Genomic DNA, 16,200 nt, shown 5'->3' with positions numbered 1-16,200 from the left:
GGTGTGGTCCAGCGGGTGTCTGGTGACTGATTGAAGGGTGTTAAGGGGCTTTTAATGGGCTAGGAGTGAGTGATGTCTGACATTAAGGGCCCAGGGGGATTACAGGCATGGCAGATTCCCATTGTTCCACTGTATTAAGGAATCAGTTAGAAGAGGTTAGCTCTGCTCAACGTACGGTCCATCCCATTACACATGGAATAATTGACGTTTCGTCATGAGCGCAAGCTCGGACCCCCAGGTTTTGCTAAAGCCCCGTGGCTGCTTTGTGGGGTAACAATGGCACAGCAGGGAGCTTGTCTGCATTTCTGGTGTGTATGCAAGAGAATGAGAGAGAAAAGCGGCTCTGAAAAAAACTTTTGCTCTCCATCAAGAGCCGTCTCGTTCTTCTCGCTTCCTTTCTCCACCCTCTTCCCTGAAATGTTCTATTAGTGTGCGCTTGTCTGTTCTAGTGAGCGCTTGCAGAATACAGACATATTGCTTAAGTATGGGAGGCACTCAGGTGGAGCCAGCAGACTGCATCTGTGGGAGAGAGAGAGAGAGAGAGAGCGAGAGAGGTGGGGGGTTGGATCCTTGAATAAATTGCTATCAGTTTATCTCATTTACGAGGCAATCAGAAGACCTGAATGTTGGCAGAAATTGAATTTTAGTTGTGTTGAAGCATCATAAATCAAACGCGCTGTAGCTTTCTTAAAAGGTGAAGCAACTTTTTTCCCCTCTCTGAGGTGCCATGCTTATGGTTAAGATCCAGAAATAATCTACTGACAGATCTTGTCATTTCTCTGGAAAACCCCAGGGTTTATAGTATTAGATCTAAAAAACACACATTAGACAATAATGGGCTAATATATATATATATATATATATATATAACCCCACAATACAAGTGCTTAGAGTGTGTTTGATCTTCAAGCAAGAACCTGGCACTTTGGCCTCTACTGCCCTCAAAGTAGGTTTGTAGATCACTTTCAAGAGCACGCCTTTGCTATTTAGGATTGGACAGACAAGATAAACAGAAAATGAATGTTACTTCAGGTTAAACAGGATAAATTATGAATATGATATGGTTTTAGAGCTGCATTATAAAGATTAGTATGGGGTATTTTCAGGCTAGCGGGTAGAGATGGAAGATATACCAACATAAAAGGGTGCGCTGTGAAGAATTTCTGTAATTTCTGGGTTCAAGCAAGTATGATACTTTAAATGTGTGTTACAGTTTTCTGCAGCATCCTGTGTTGAATTCTGGGAAAACACAATAGTGTACAATAGAGGCAGATCATAACATATCAAACACCTTACCTCATGGCTACTATAATACATGGCAGTTTAGTTTCGTCTTTCAATTTTCCATTATTCAAATATTAAAAGATCTAGTGAAGCTGCATTAATATCTGTGAACCAGAGTAAATGCAACATGTTTATAGTTAACTAATGGTAAATTTAGTCAACATTGGCCTAGCTACCTAGCTGTCTAATAGCATGCTGATTTACCTAGCACAGCCTGTATTAACATAAAATAAAGCATGGAAATTCAAGTGCGTTCACAAACTTTTATTTTATTGTTTTGTTATATGTAATTGTATAGCAGAATGTAATGTGGAAACCTTTTCTTTTAATGTAGAAAACCTTTTTCTTTGTAAGTGAAGTATCTGAATACCACTGCTAAAATAATGCTAATTTCAGCTTGCTATGGAATTCAGTCTCTGTGGGCCTAACAGAGGTGTACATTCATTTTTTCACATTGAGATGAATACTATACAGCTCTAGCTCTAACACTAACTTTTGGAACTTGTAAGACACTGCTAAGATAATGCTAATTTCAGCTCGCTATGAAATTCAGTCACTGTTGGGCTAACAGAGGTGTACATTCACTTTTCCACATTGAGATGAATACTATACAGCTCTAGCTCTAACACTAACTTTTGGAACTTGTAAGACACTGCTAAGATAATGCTAATTTCAGCTCGCTATGAAATTCAGTCACTGTTGGGCTAACAGAGGTGTACATTCACTTTTCCACATTGAGATGAATACTATACAGCCCTAGCTCTAACACTAACTTTTGGAGCTTGTAAGACATGAGTGTAGCATGTTTTTCTTCTTTGTATATTGTAGTTTTTCAGTGAATCTTTTACCAATAACTGTAAATTAAAAATCTAACTGAGTATTATTAAAGGAGCCTGTAAGCCTTTGAAAGAATAGATGTTTGTGTTTTTGAAAAACTGAAAGGCAGCAGTTCTTTTGTTAGGATTTTTAACTGTGTACAAATATTTAAGATGCAGTCCTAACTACAATCTTAAAACTACTGTTTAAACTTCTCCTTTCATTCTCTAGTACGTGTGCATATATATAATGTTCTGAAAAGATATTATTGATTACAATAATATACTATCGTAAAATGCAGTATGTAGTCCTGTAAGAATACAGGTTTCTACTGATTTTAAAAATACTACTTTTTTGTAGCACCAACCAAAAATTCCCATACAGTCAGATAATCACGGTCACTCAGAGCCTCAGAAAGAGCATCCCTCTTCCGTCACACAGCACATGAAGCTGTAATGAACTTCTCATGTGTTTAAAGAGTGATGCAGCACTCCCGGCGAGCAGGCTGACAGCAGCGTAATGCCTTTCCCAGCGGTCCACCATTCTCACGCTCACACTTACCTTGCTCTCACACATGCCTCACCATTACACACAGCCAGAATCGATGGCCAATAAAGATATCTTTTTTGTGGGAGAGGAGCTTAGCTAGTGGGGGCCTTGATTGGCAATAATGAACGGCTCATGTTCAGAGGAGTGATTTTAATTCGTTGGTTTTGTTTTTGTTTTTTGTTTTTTGGACTTAATAAAGAAATTACAATATGTGGTCGAAGGTATGTGACCATCACACCTATGTAAGCTTCTTGGACATCCTGTTCCAAAACCACTAACACTTCATGGCGGAATTGTAGTTGCTCCTAGACATTTCCATTTCACAATAATAGCTAACTTGTGGAAAAGGTGATATCCTGTGACAGTGCCACATTAAAGTCACTGAGCTCTTCACTACAACCTTAATGCCAGTGTCAACCTTGGTGCATGAAACTACATGGCTACGTGCTTTATACACCTGTTAGCGATGGGTGTGGCTAAAACACCTGAAATCAATAATTAGGAGGGGTGTCCGCATACATTTGGCCGTAATGTGTAGATTCATTTAATGAATCCACTGAATGCCACACATTGTGACTAGCGATGTAACTATGGTGCTAAAATTACTACTTATTCCACTACAATTTTGTACTAATACTAAATAAAATTACGGCTAATTCTGTTTTACTATTTGCAATGAGGAAAGATGCGCTATATTTTCAAAACTATCTAGACATCACTTCTTATTACTGAATTCAGCTACTTGGGTGCACCCATTGCCGACACAGATGTTCAGTTGCGTACTCATAGCTTTTATTTTCTCCATAGAAAAGCATTGCCAATACAATGGGATGTTCTGGAGCCACATTAGCATAAGTTCACCATGCCCCCTATAAAGCCCCCTGGTTTTGGGCTGTGAGTGAAGCTGAGTTCTCTGGAGTGATAAAGCTCCATCCAACATCTTTGGGATGAATTGGTGTGCCATTTCTGATCCAGAACTAATCATCCAACATGAGTACCTGAGCTCACTAATGCTCCTGAGCTTTGGATGTATGCATGTAGGATTTCAGTTTAACTGCAGTATATATGACATATACTGCACTATATATGACAATACTGAGGTAAGAGAATTTTTATCTAGGACAGGTCTGCATTGAAATAACTTCAAAATGCCAGTAAATCTGATGAATCAAGTATGCCTGAATCAAGTGTGGAACTGAAGCGAGAAAGTAGTGTGGCTTTACTGGAACAAAGCCAACTATTTCTAGCAATTCACAAAATGGAAAGCTGACAATCTGTAGTAATTCACTAAACACAGATAAATATTTTGTTAGCATTTTAAAATGCCAAGTGTAGCCACACACAAACACCTCAGTTGTACGTGTTCCATGGATTTGCTTCTACCTTCTGTCATTTGAACATGTAGAAATACTGCATTTACAGTACTGCGTGAAGGTCCCTAAGCTCATTGATGACCATTTATCTTGGCAAACTGTGTGTTTTGCCTGTAAAACACCATGTGTTATTAGAATAAATGCAAATAAACATGAACACAGAAATAAGTAAGAAGAGTTTCTTATTTTGATTAAAGTAGTTGATAGCTTGTGAGCTAGTTTGAAGAACAAAGTTTAGTTCCACTTGTCTTCTCAAAGTCCCTAGGCTTGGCATAGATTTACTAAATTCCTCCACCAGTACACTTGATTTGACATAATGAAGCAAATTAGCGAAGATTAGCAAAACCAGATATTGGATAATAGCTACAATTAAAACTGGCGTGCTAAAAACAGAAGTTTGGAAATGGTTAAACAAACATCTGAGCAAAAAACACTTACTCCCAAGATAAATAACTTTTTTAATTCTAATTTTCTCAGGTGCCTAAAACTTTTGGATAGTACCATATGACTGTGTTTTCACAAAATAACTTGACTAGCTCTGAAAGAAAGTGGGGATCAGCAATGAGCAATGTTAATGTTTGGGGATTAAGGGTAGCTTCAAAACGCTTCTCTGTGAAAAGCTCTCTGTCGTAAAGAATTTTTTTGAGGTCCAGGTAAGCCCTGTTGACTTGGGTGCATAAAGGGTTAACTCTTCCCTCTCTGGGAGTCCAAGCGGCCGGCAGCAAATGAAGCTTTAACTGCCTGGCCTAATGGAGGGTGTTTATCTCAATACTTTTGTTTTGTCATTCTCCAACCCGCTCTCGTTTCCCCAAGCGCTCCCCCGAGCCCCTGCCTCTCTAATGGAGCTGCCGTGGAGGGCCGCACTTTGGAGGAAGAAATAACAAGATTATTGTTTGCACGCCACGGTACACACTCCCCTACACGCAAACACTCTCCCACAAACACATGAGGTTGGACTTGAAGTGCACTGGTGTTAGGTATGTGTGTATGCGTCTGTCCAAGAACAGTCATGCTTATCCAATCGTCCGTATGTCTCATTACACAAATATTTTGTGTGAATGTGTGTGTGAGGATGTTTACTATGAGTGTTTTTGTGTGTTGGAGGGAGATAGAGTGTATTGTCGTGTTCTCTCCTCCTCTCTGTTTGGCCTGTGTCCCCCCAGGCTTGTCTCAGTAATGGCCCTGTGCTGATTGCTCTAATACAGGTTAGGAATATTGCCTTTAATGATGTGTAAAATGAGCAAGCGCCGGCATTGACATTTACAGATGGCACCGGCAGCGCCTGTTCCTCCCAACTGCCTGTTAATTCACGGCAAGCAGCTAGCACCTCACACCTTTTAGTGGCCAAGATCTCATGTTTTGCACAGCCGCCAGATCATCGGTGAAGTAGTGGAAGACCTATCCGCGGTGATGACCTCGCATTTTAATCAGGTCTAGGATCGGCGGCGAAGGAGAATTCGGCATGTTGCCTTTTGCCACTGGTTAGGCACTTCATATTTGCAAAAGCCTGGTGGCTTTGCCCCACACTTGACTTGATGGATCGGCTGTTGCGTGCTGCCGTGCTCTGATGGAATAGCAATCAGAAGGTGCTGCCGTGTCCAGCTGTGGTCAGTGCGAGGAGACCCTACAGGCCTGGGGGAGTGGGAAGAGGAGCCAGACTGGGTTTGGAGTGAAAGCATCTGCTGTCAGACTGCAATCAGAAGTGACACGATTCACCTGAATGAATACTGAGACACTCTCTCATCCAATTCACCATGTACACCCCCACCACCACCTCTTTTTTTCTGTCACCTGCACTGCATGCAAGTTAGCAGATTTACCTGCCATGTCTCCAGAACAACACCATGTCCCAAGATGTTGCAATGTTTGCACATGGTAGTGAGCTGATGAGCTTCTGTAAGGTTAATGACCCCAATTACATTCAATTAAAACTGCTAATAGCAATCATCAGTGTAGTAACAGCATCACAAGCAAGACTGAGAAGCTGTCTGACAGCTTTCCGAAGCTGGCAAGGAGCCACAAAGAGAGAATCCCACACCTTAACCCCTTTATCCGGTGTTGATAAGGGTAGTGTTGTAGTCAGGACCACTAGAGGAGAGTCTGAGTTGAGACGGAGACCAAGGTTTTTGTAGTACCCAAGTAAAAATTAAGACCAGAAGTGACCAAGACAGAGGCTAGACGAGTTCAGATTAGCACCTGCCCTACTTACTGTACTCGGACCTCCAATTAAGTTGGAACTGCATGTGCTTGCCAGAGCCACTTGCAGTCACTTCAGCTGTGTGAAAGTCTACTGAAATGATGAATGGAACTGCTTCCGTCAGGGATGATCAGATTCTCCTTTTGAGTTTTGGCTCCTCTTGATGTTTCTGCTGAATGCGATTAGGGAGTTTGTCCACTGTCTCCTTTGGCTCATTAGTGCTCCTGACCTACACTTCTGGAAAACTGCTTTGGGGCGATGCATTTTGGGAAAAGCTCTACACATAAAATTAAATTGAATTGAAGCTATTGCATTCATTTAAACTAGCTAATTTTGTTCAAGAGTCTGATGCCCAGTCGTGGTGCTGTGATTAGATTTTACATTCAAAGAATTAATAAAATCCCCTCTCAAAACTAGCTTGGCAAAAACATTAACATAGCCACTTTAATTATTTTTACAAACATTTATTTAGCATGCCTCTTAAAATTGTCTTCCCTTGTGGCCCATCCTGAAGGATGTGACTCTAATAGGCTTAGTTTGGCATTCATTTGCTATGGTTTCAAACCACTGGCATTAGAAGCTTGATATTTTATATTTCCATATGGAAATTACCTGTTGTAATGGCAAATTTTTCAGATGACCAGTCAACAAAGTAATTGTCTGTGTTCAGATGCATAGGTGTGTAATTATAGGACTCGACGGAATTCCAGATAATTATGTTGGTGTATACATTAGCATTATCAGCGAAAGAGCACACTTCACGTACACACCTACTATGACAAGAAAGACAGCATGTTATTGAATGAAACAATAAAAAAGCTAAAGGAGAAAGATGCAGGAGTTAACATAATTACATAATTATCAAAATCCAAGGAATCAGCACCTTAAACATGCCGAATAACTACATGTGTAAACAGATATATATCTGAGTTAACTGAGATATGAATATCGTAATAATTTTCCCTGACAATATGTTTCTTATGTCTTTCATTATTGTGTTCTCCTTGTTACTGCTTTTTAAACACCAGACAGCATGAAAAGTAAGCAAAGAACAGTGAGCGGCTGGCCAGTGGCCCCTCACCCTTTAGTCCTTGATTTAGATACACACCTCCCGGCTCTTCATTGATCTCCGACCTGGAGTCAAGTCCCGTGAATAAATCAGATAATTGAAGGTGGTGTAGAGCTAATTGGATTATTGTTTTCAGCTCGAGGCCATGTAGCTGTACGGAGGAATAAGAACCTCCCCGTATAATCGTACATCTGTTATTACTGCCGTGCTCAGTCGTCACACTACATTGAATTCAAGAGAGCAAAATTATTGATGAAGCAAAAGTGTGATTGGTATGGAGAAGAGTAAAATTCACAGTGTGTTCTATAATTTAGCACAGTGTAAATGTGTCATTCTACTAAATACAAGTTGAAGATCAATTAAAAGACTAAAGACCAAACATGTACTCCACTTACCCCAGTTGTGTCTAGAGGAAGGTATATTTTATTGCAAGGTGTCCATGAGTCTAAAAGTGCATTTAAAAATGAAGTATGAGTAAATGAACAGGTATTTTTATATCTTTGCAAGCGCTTCACCAGAAATCAATGTATGTTAGTTCTTACCAACAATATGTAAACCGGCCAACTAGACTAAACCAGACTTTAAAAAAAATCAGTCGAATGAAGGAAAAAAATTAGAAGTGCACATTTGAAAAATGTTATACATAAAATATCATGTAAGCTGTATTGTTTAAACCTACTGTAGGTTTATGTGTTGACGAAGGCCTGAGTATCAAAGGCTGCCCTTTCAGTTAAGCTAATACTCAGCTAATAGCTCTATTGTGTCTGATCAGTGCAGTGACACATGGTGATGACTTGTGTTCTACACAAGTTTTTTTTTTTCTTTTCAGTGGATGATGTGCAAACAAGTTTATTAAGGTAACATTGAAAACAGACAGATCTTTTTGTCGTTCTAGCTAACACCAGCTAGCCTGGTTACAGATGCATTTCTGATTCTTTATCTCACGTCTAACATCCAACATTGGCATGCATGCTCATGTTAAGGCGCTTGTACTTGGTGGTAGCAAAGCACAGTTTACTTAAAGACAAATACAAGCAAAACTGTTGCACTTTTTATATAATATACAGGCTTTTTAAAACTTATAAAGCCTGTATATTTTTTCCTTGACCTTTTATGATGCCACGTCACAAATACAAGAATAGCAATTTCTTTTATTCGAGTTTGATCCTAAATTACATTTGATACCATTATAAAATCTTAAACATGTAAGTCTTAAGTAGTTAAAATTAGATTTAACTTGAGGATGCCTGCAGATACCCTGCATTGTCAAAATAGAGCTGTAATTTTTTTTTTTGTTGGTTTCTGTCCAAGTAAAAATGCTGACGAAAATTTTATTTGTTATACATACATTACAGATATTTTTATATAGTGAGTTATTTGAAAAACACTCAACATCACAGAAATGTGATGCTCCCCAAACTTTCTTGGATAATCTTATTGAGCATCTACTGCTAAGAGAAATACCAAAAACTACTTGCTCACCATATCCCACTTCTGTAAAAACAGTCATGTTGATTGAAATAAACATCATTAGAATCATAATCTCCAAATGTTTTAAGCTATTTTCATGTCGCAATGCATACTGTAAATGGCAATGTGTGAAAAATCCATTTTAATTTAACGCAACCCCCTAATTGGTGAACTTTCTGCCGGCCCAAGCAGCTGCATCTCCAAAATGTCCCCCACTGCTCATCTAATTGTCATGAACATGTTCAAGTAATCATGGTTTTAAAATGATCATAGAGCAAATTAATGCTGAGCTGATGGTTTCTTTCTCACCTCTCACCCCTCGTTGGAACGGCTTATGCACACCCCTTTGTCTTGCCTCGCGTTTCTGGTGTGGAAATTAGCATGACCCAAATTATTAACCCACATTAGAATCCAGTTAGGCTGTTGCAGTGTAATGCGATTGGATGATAATGAGATAAAAGCTGTAATGGATGTGTTTACCTTGTAAATGATGCGGTTTTATGATGCCAGTGTTCCACAGCAACTGGAATTGATCACAGGCACTCGTATTTGCCCTCCATTGCAGTCTTTTTAGGCCTGGGCTGAACCTGGAGCTAAACCTTTAACACATGAGCAAAGTGTGGTACCCATTAGGGACGCAACAGTGCATCCTGACATTGATATCGCAAAACTATGTTACAATGTTCCTCATGGAGAATTCTATTAATTATGCCCTCTAATGCAATTGCATTTGAATACCAAAGTTTGCAAATGATCAGCGCCAATCAGCACCTCACTCCAGGACTTTTCCTGCCTCCCAGCTCTAGTGTCATTAGTAAGTTGTGCAAAATCATTATAGTCATAGTCTTTCTTGGTCCGAATTTTGTTTACAGTTTTGTACATGTCAAATTACATGTTTTGTTGATTTTCCAAGTGAAATTAAGTTAACACAGCCTTTGCAGGAAAAAAATTAAATTTTTTCTGCGTTTTCTGCGAACTTCTGTTTATTCACTGGTTTTTGACATATCGGGTGGAAAAATAAAATAAAAATGTAAAATGTGCCATGACTTTTGCACAATTTATTTAACATTAATATGTTAAATTTATCAAGTACACGGTAATTGTGCCCTCTGGAGAGAATGTGTTCACTTATTTACATATAGAAAATCAACAAAACACATAATTTGACCAGAAGTACCAAACTTTTGCATGTGACTGTATCTGGACAGAAACATAAATTGCACTTTAATGGTTAGTCACCTGCAGCAAAGTACACACTAGAAATTAGGTGTGTTCAATTTGTTTAGTTACATTTTCACCTCACAGTTGACATTCACTGGTAAAAAGTGTACTTTTCCAGATGTTTTAATTGCTATTATGCACACATTGTAAAAATGCTAAACAAAACAATGAAAAATGTTTGAAGTACATCTAATGTCATGTAAATTTTATTGATGATGAGTACAGTTATAATAGTGAAAAACTCTGACTACACATTGTCTTACCAGTGGTATGTGACTAAATCTGTGGGTCTTGGTGTTTTTCAGAGCAAGAAGAGTCTTTTGAATTTATCATTGTGTCACTGACGGGACAAATGTGGCATTTTGAGGCATCTACATATGAAGAACGGGAGCTCTGGGTCCAAGCCATCGAGAGTCAGATATTTGCCAGCTTACAATCATGCGAAAGTAGCAAGAATAAGGTAAAAATAAATTCTATTATTTAACATTTTGAAGATATTTGAATGGTGTTCCCCAGGGGTGTCCTCTGGGGCCAACAGAAGTTCCACCTGAATATGTGCCTCACACATTTAAAGTTATGGAAAGCTAATGATGACCACCCTCCACACATGTTTTTGTCTTGCCAACATTCCTCTCTCCTCTCCTCTCCTCTCCTCTCCTCTCCTCTCCTCGCTGCTCCTTTTTCTGATCATGTGGTGTGCAGACAGATCCTGTGCACTGTTAGAAAACTGTTATTAAGGCCCCAGAGACACAGGCTCATTTTCATACGCGTACCCCACGTCTCATCTCCTCTCTCTCCCTTCTCTCTCACTCACTCTATTTCCTTTTTGTGATCTCTGACTTAATCTCCCTCCACTCAAGTCTCGATTAGGGAGCCAGAGCGATGCTGTGGCCATCCAGTCCATCAGGAATGTAAGAGGCAACAGTTTCTGTGTGGACTGTGACTCCCCCAGTGAGTACAGCTCATTTCACCCGCCTACTACATAAGCCTTCTGCACACCCCTTCACATGTTCCAGTTAATGACTTTGATTTCTTTTTCTTCAATAATTTAATACCGTATGACACAATAGACAGTATTTTCTTATTAAAATCCAGCTCAACAGATGCAGAAGCAGTGACTATTACCACACTATCATTGGCTTTGGGAAATCTTTTTTTTTTTTATGTTTTTTTTTTTTAAACCCAATTTTCTCCCCAATTTAGTCGTCTCCAATTCCACCCGCTAGTTAGGACTCCCCCAATCACACGATACTGTCAACACTAGGAGGGCGAAGGCTAACACAGACTTCCTCTGAGACCTGTAAGTCAGCCACCGTATCTTTTCGAACTGCCGCTCACGCAACGTCATTGGACAGCCAAACGCACTCGGAGGAAAGCGCCAACCGCTAGATCTGCTACGTCAGCTGACAGACGCCTGCGCTGACTAGCATCAGGTTGAGTGATGGGGGGAGGAGAAGGGGGGGCCCATCCTACCCACCCAGAGTGTGAGGCTAAATGTGCTCTCTAGGACTCCTGGCCACGGATGGCTGTAGCATCACAAGGGATCGAACTTGCGATCTCCTGATGATAGGGCCAACGCCTAGACGGTTGCGCCACTCGAGAGCCCCTGGAAATCTTTATATTGTATGATTATTGGGTGTGACCTTGCTATTCAACCAGTAACCTGCTTGTTGCAGCAATTGTTGATGGACCGATTCTGTTAAATTTTAAATGTCTGCTGATATTTCCCATAGAGTCTATTATTATGGGTACAGTAATATACATACAGTAACTTATGCATAATACACCTTGTGTGTCTAATATTAACATTAATACTGTTGTTAATTATGAACATAGTAGTATTCCACCATTTTTATTTCTGCATAATAAAATGAGTAAGATGAAAAAAAAAGTCATTCAGAATAATTTGATTTGAAATGCTCCGTTCTAGAGAAACCTCCCCAGTCAGAATGTTTCACAGGTGGTGATAGGAACCAGACGTCTGAAGTGTTCATTGCTTCTGAAAGCTACCTCACAGAAAGTTCTACCATTATATGGTTACAAACATGCTGCCTGATGTCTGAGACATTTTTTACATTAAGGGTTTGGCCTAAAACATATATTTTTTAAAAGCCATTCACGGCTGAGGGGTACATGTAGGGCTCAGTGAGGCAAATAGTCCCAAATAAAACTTATCCACTGTAAAGAAATCTAAGTTGGCAGGTTTCTTTACAATGAATCATTTCACATCAGACTGCTCTAAATGATTTTGCTCATATGTCAATGACTGAATTATACAGAAATCTTGCAAAATCAGTGGAATTCCCTTTTAAGAACATACAGTGGGATCACTTTGAAAATCTGAAATTTTCTTCCTTTAAACATGGAAATAAACAAAGTTTTAGAACAAAAAAAGACTAAAACAAAGAGAAATTAAAATGAAGAAGAAATATTAAAGATTGGGCACTATTTCTAAGTCACTATTCTGGATTTTCATTATTCTGTATTATTTATGTATTGCACATCCATGTACCATTTAATGTAACTCTAATCAGGTGCATCTAAGGTGTCATGTAGCAACATATGCTGTGGACAGAAAAATGCTGGAATACATGGAATGTGAAGCACAGTTTTTGAGTATTAATGCTATATTTCTTCTGTCAATTCGACCTGCAGACCCAGACTGGGCAAGTCTGAATCTGGGTGCTCTGATCTGCATCGAATGCTCAGGGATCCACCGAAATCTGGGCACTCACCTGTCCCGTGTGCGCTCTCTGGACCTGGACGACTGGCCCGTAGAACTGAGCATGGTTATGACTGCCATCGGTAACGCTATGGCCAACAGTGTGTGGGAGGGGGCTCTGGAGGGCTACACCAAGCCTGGAGCCGACAGCACCAGGTAAACCATGTCATTGATTACAGTCCTTTAGATTAGCAGCAGTTATCCAGCAGCTGGATGAACAGGAAGACTGCTGGTCCAGTTAGTTTGTGTTGCCTGCGAAAATTCACAAAAATAGAACAGAGAGCGAAAATGTTGCATTTCTGCATCTGAATAAGTACATCTGATTTGATATCATCAAAACACCTCAGGTCTGGTCAGCACAGAGTGAGCGTTACAGCTGGCCTAAGTGTTTGTATCTCTGACCATGTGTGAGTTTTAAAAAAGGGATTTTAAAAGGGATGTTACAGTCCACTCAATGAACAGAGGTCTCTCTCTCCTGCGCGCTCTCTCTCTCTCTCTCTCTCTCTCTCTCTCTCTCTCTCTCTCTCTCTCTCTCTCTCTCTCTCTGAGTGGAGTCTCCTAGTTGTCTATTGAACAGATCCTGTGCGGCGGGAGCAGCCGAGTGCTTTTGACTTGATGAAAGATTATTGATGCTGATATCCCCCTCTCACACTCCAGTCGGCAGGACTGGCTGGCGGCCGGGGGAGTGAATGTTTTTCACTGTCAGGAGACTCTGATGGCTCACGGCATCCTGCAGCCGTCCCCCGCTCACTCACTCACTCACTCCCTGCTCTCCCACTCCGTCAGAAATGAAAATCTCATTAACGTCATAACTGATTTTCCTTAGCCAAAGTGACTATACACTGTAAGTGATTATACATGGTGGGTAATCAATGCTTTTTCCTTCTTTTCAGTCATGAGTCATGTTGTAGGGCAGTATATGTTTGGAATTTTGGAACACAGTTGCTTTCCTTGAGTGTTTTAACTATGTATTGCCTTAGGAGCCTTAGAGGCCTAAAATTCTGTCAACCTATAATATCGGCCGAGACAAATTTGTATTTAGTCTATATTTTAGATTTTATTTTTTTATATTATAGTAGTTAAACAGTGATTTACAGACTGATTTGATTGTCCTTCCGTTGTGTTGGTGTTTAGTGTTCAGATTCATCAGTTTAGCCTGTATTGCTGTGATACTTAAACAGGGGGAGTCTCATATTGGGTTGCTAAGTGACACAACCGTGTAAGCTTTGGCTTGGCAAAAGTACAGTTGTATGCAAAAGTTTGAACTCCCTCACACAAATTACAGGTTTTGTTGATTTTCTAAGTTAAAATAAGTGAACACGTCTTCTGGAGGGAACTTGAATATGGCATTTTTCTTAAATCTTAACAGCACATTTGCTGAGTTTAACAACATAAAAAAAATAAAACAAACTTTTGTTTTATTTTATTTTTTACTGTTTAATTCAGCAAATAAACAATAATTGTGCATTAAATCATGCAGCAGTGTGTTCCCTTTAGAGGACGTGTTCACTTATTTTGACTTAGAAAATCAACAAAACGTCATTTGACCAGGGGTGCCCAAACTTTTGCATACGACTGTATTGTTGGTACCAATAAAACTGTAGGACAACATCAGCCGATATATCACTCAGGCTCTAGTCCACATCACAACTGCAAATACAAAGGAATTAGTAGGAGTTTAAATCATATTATTTAATGAACTTTATTCAGCCACAACAAGTAGCATGTTTTCAAGTTTCTGTTGTACATTAGCAGCTGCTTGTTACAGGACTGGCTTGTGAAAAAAGTTCCCTGCATGACCCAGCTTTTGTAAAAGGAAGATGTTCCTCTACTCCAGTGGTTCTCAGTCCTGGTCCCAAAGGCCACCTGTCCTGCATGTTTTAGTGTTTCTGCTTTAACACAACCCCTTCAGCTCAAGAAGCGCTTCTTAATTAGCTGATTAGTTTAATCAGGTGTATTGAAAACAGGGCAAAACATTAAACAGTGCAGAGCAGGTGGGCCTCCAGGACCAGGACTGAGAAAATTTGTAGTTCAAATTTTTTTTCCTGTGTTACACTCAATACTTAAAGAACAAAAAATACTGTTAAGTTCCTGATAGTCATAGATCTAATTCTGCTTACGTCACCTTTAAGGTCTCTTAAAGGTCTCTCCTAGTCCAGTGCTTGTTTTGCCATTGCGTGGTCTGTTAGTGTCCTGCTGACAAATTGATTTAGCGCTCGTCACAGAGTTGGCATGTAGCAGCATGGTGACTGCAGAAGCACTAAGTGTCTGAGCTCATTTCTTAAACTACTGAGCTGATGACTTAGTTCCACAAGCCACTGCCATAACAGTGATAATAAACACTGCACAGTAACATGATCCTAATACACTGCCTTTGTAGAAAACATTTGAATTTTAATTACATTTCATTTGTTAATCTACTTTTTTCCTTCTGAATTATGGTGATAAAGGTACACACGTTCTTCCTGAAGCTGCACTATGTAAGATTTTTTTGATAAAATTAAAAGAAGTAGCGTTACTGAGCCAGAAGCAGCAATTCTTTTAAGCCAAAGTGTTGAATCTTAAGTGTTTTGGACCACATCATATGTTTTAATGTGTTAACGTCATATACACTGACTCAAAAGAAGGTCCAGCTCCATGTTTAGTTCTCAAATGTAAAATTGCTTGCAATAATCAGATTCATCCACTGGGGGAAGAGATATGAAGTACATCTGATGTTACAAAGGGTTTTGCACGTTACATATTTCCACCAGAGACGTCTCCAAATCCCCAAATCTTACATACTGTAACTTAAGGAAAACACATTCTTTCAGCCTAGACTACCTTTCTCTTGCTCTTGAGACAATTTGCCATTAGAATAGAGTACATGTTGATGACAGTCCTTCTGAGTGAAAGACAGACTGAACTTTATAGTCATAGGTGACCAACATGATGATATTGCTATTGTGATGAATTGTACCATTATGTAACAGTATGCTTATCTAACCATATCATGGATATTGTCGGTACATAAAGAGTACTATCTGCATAGATCATACAAAGAGAGCATAATTAGTCCTGTTTAATTGGATTCAGTGCAGTGCAGTATGTGAAATGTCGACTAAAAATCAGTGTTTTTATCATATTTTTCAATATAGTGCACCACTTGTTCTTTTTTTTTGTTCCAACTTATTGAACCTCTGAAAAACAAATTATTGTGATGCATTTCAAGTATTGTAAATGTTTTAAAGAGTCCTGATAAGAGATGGTACAATACTACTTTTTCTTATCCAATACCAATACCAATACTGAAACCTCGAGCTTTAGCTGATACCAATATCAGTCTGATATTTCTGCTTTAAAAACTGAATTTTAAATGAGCTATTTTCAATTGAAACACTTCACTTAAAAACAAGCATCAAAAATGGGCTGCAACTGTCGATTATTTTAATCGGTAAGAATACAAAAGTCAGTGTTTCACCTCAACTAAAGGGGAGGGGGCATTATGAAGGATTTCAAG

General features: G+C 39.3%; 1 protein-coding gene across 3 annotated transcripts in view; it reads left to right on the top strand.

Annotated features, from left to right (window-relative positions):
* Positions 1-16,200, top strand: part of agap3 (ArfGAP with GTPase domain, ankyrin repeat and PH domain 3) — a 168,887-nt gene that overhangs the window by 136,864 nt on the left and 15,823 nt on the right. For all 3 annotated transcript variants that reach the window (XM_036591914.1, XM_036591933.1, XM_036591923.1), the window contains exons 14-16: positions 10,285-10,439; positions 10,840-10,930; positions 12,635-12,857. In XM_036591914.1, coding sequence (XP_036447807.1) covers positions 10,285-10,439; positions 10,840-10,930; positions 12,635-12,857 — 469 coding nt within the window. The remainder of the gene's footprint in view (positions 1-10,284; positions 10,440-10,839; positions 10,931-12,634; positions 12,858-16,200) is intronic.

Source organism: Colossoma macropomum, unplaced genomic scaffold, assembly GCF_904425465.1.
Source record: "Colossoma macropomum unplaced genomic scaffold, Colossoma_macropomum, whole genome shotgun sequence".
Lineage (NCBI taxonomy): Eukaryota > Metazoa > Chordata > Actinopteri > Characiformes > Serrasalmidae > Colossoma > Colossoma macropomum.
This window is presented reverse-complemented; position numbering and strand designations above follow the sequence as displayed.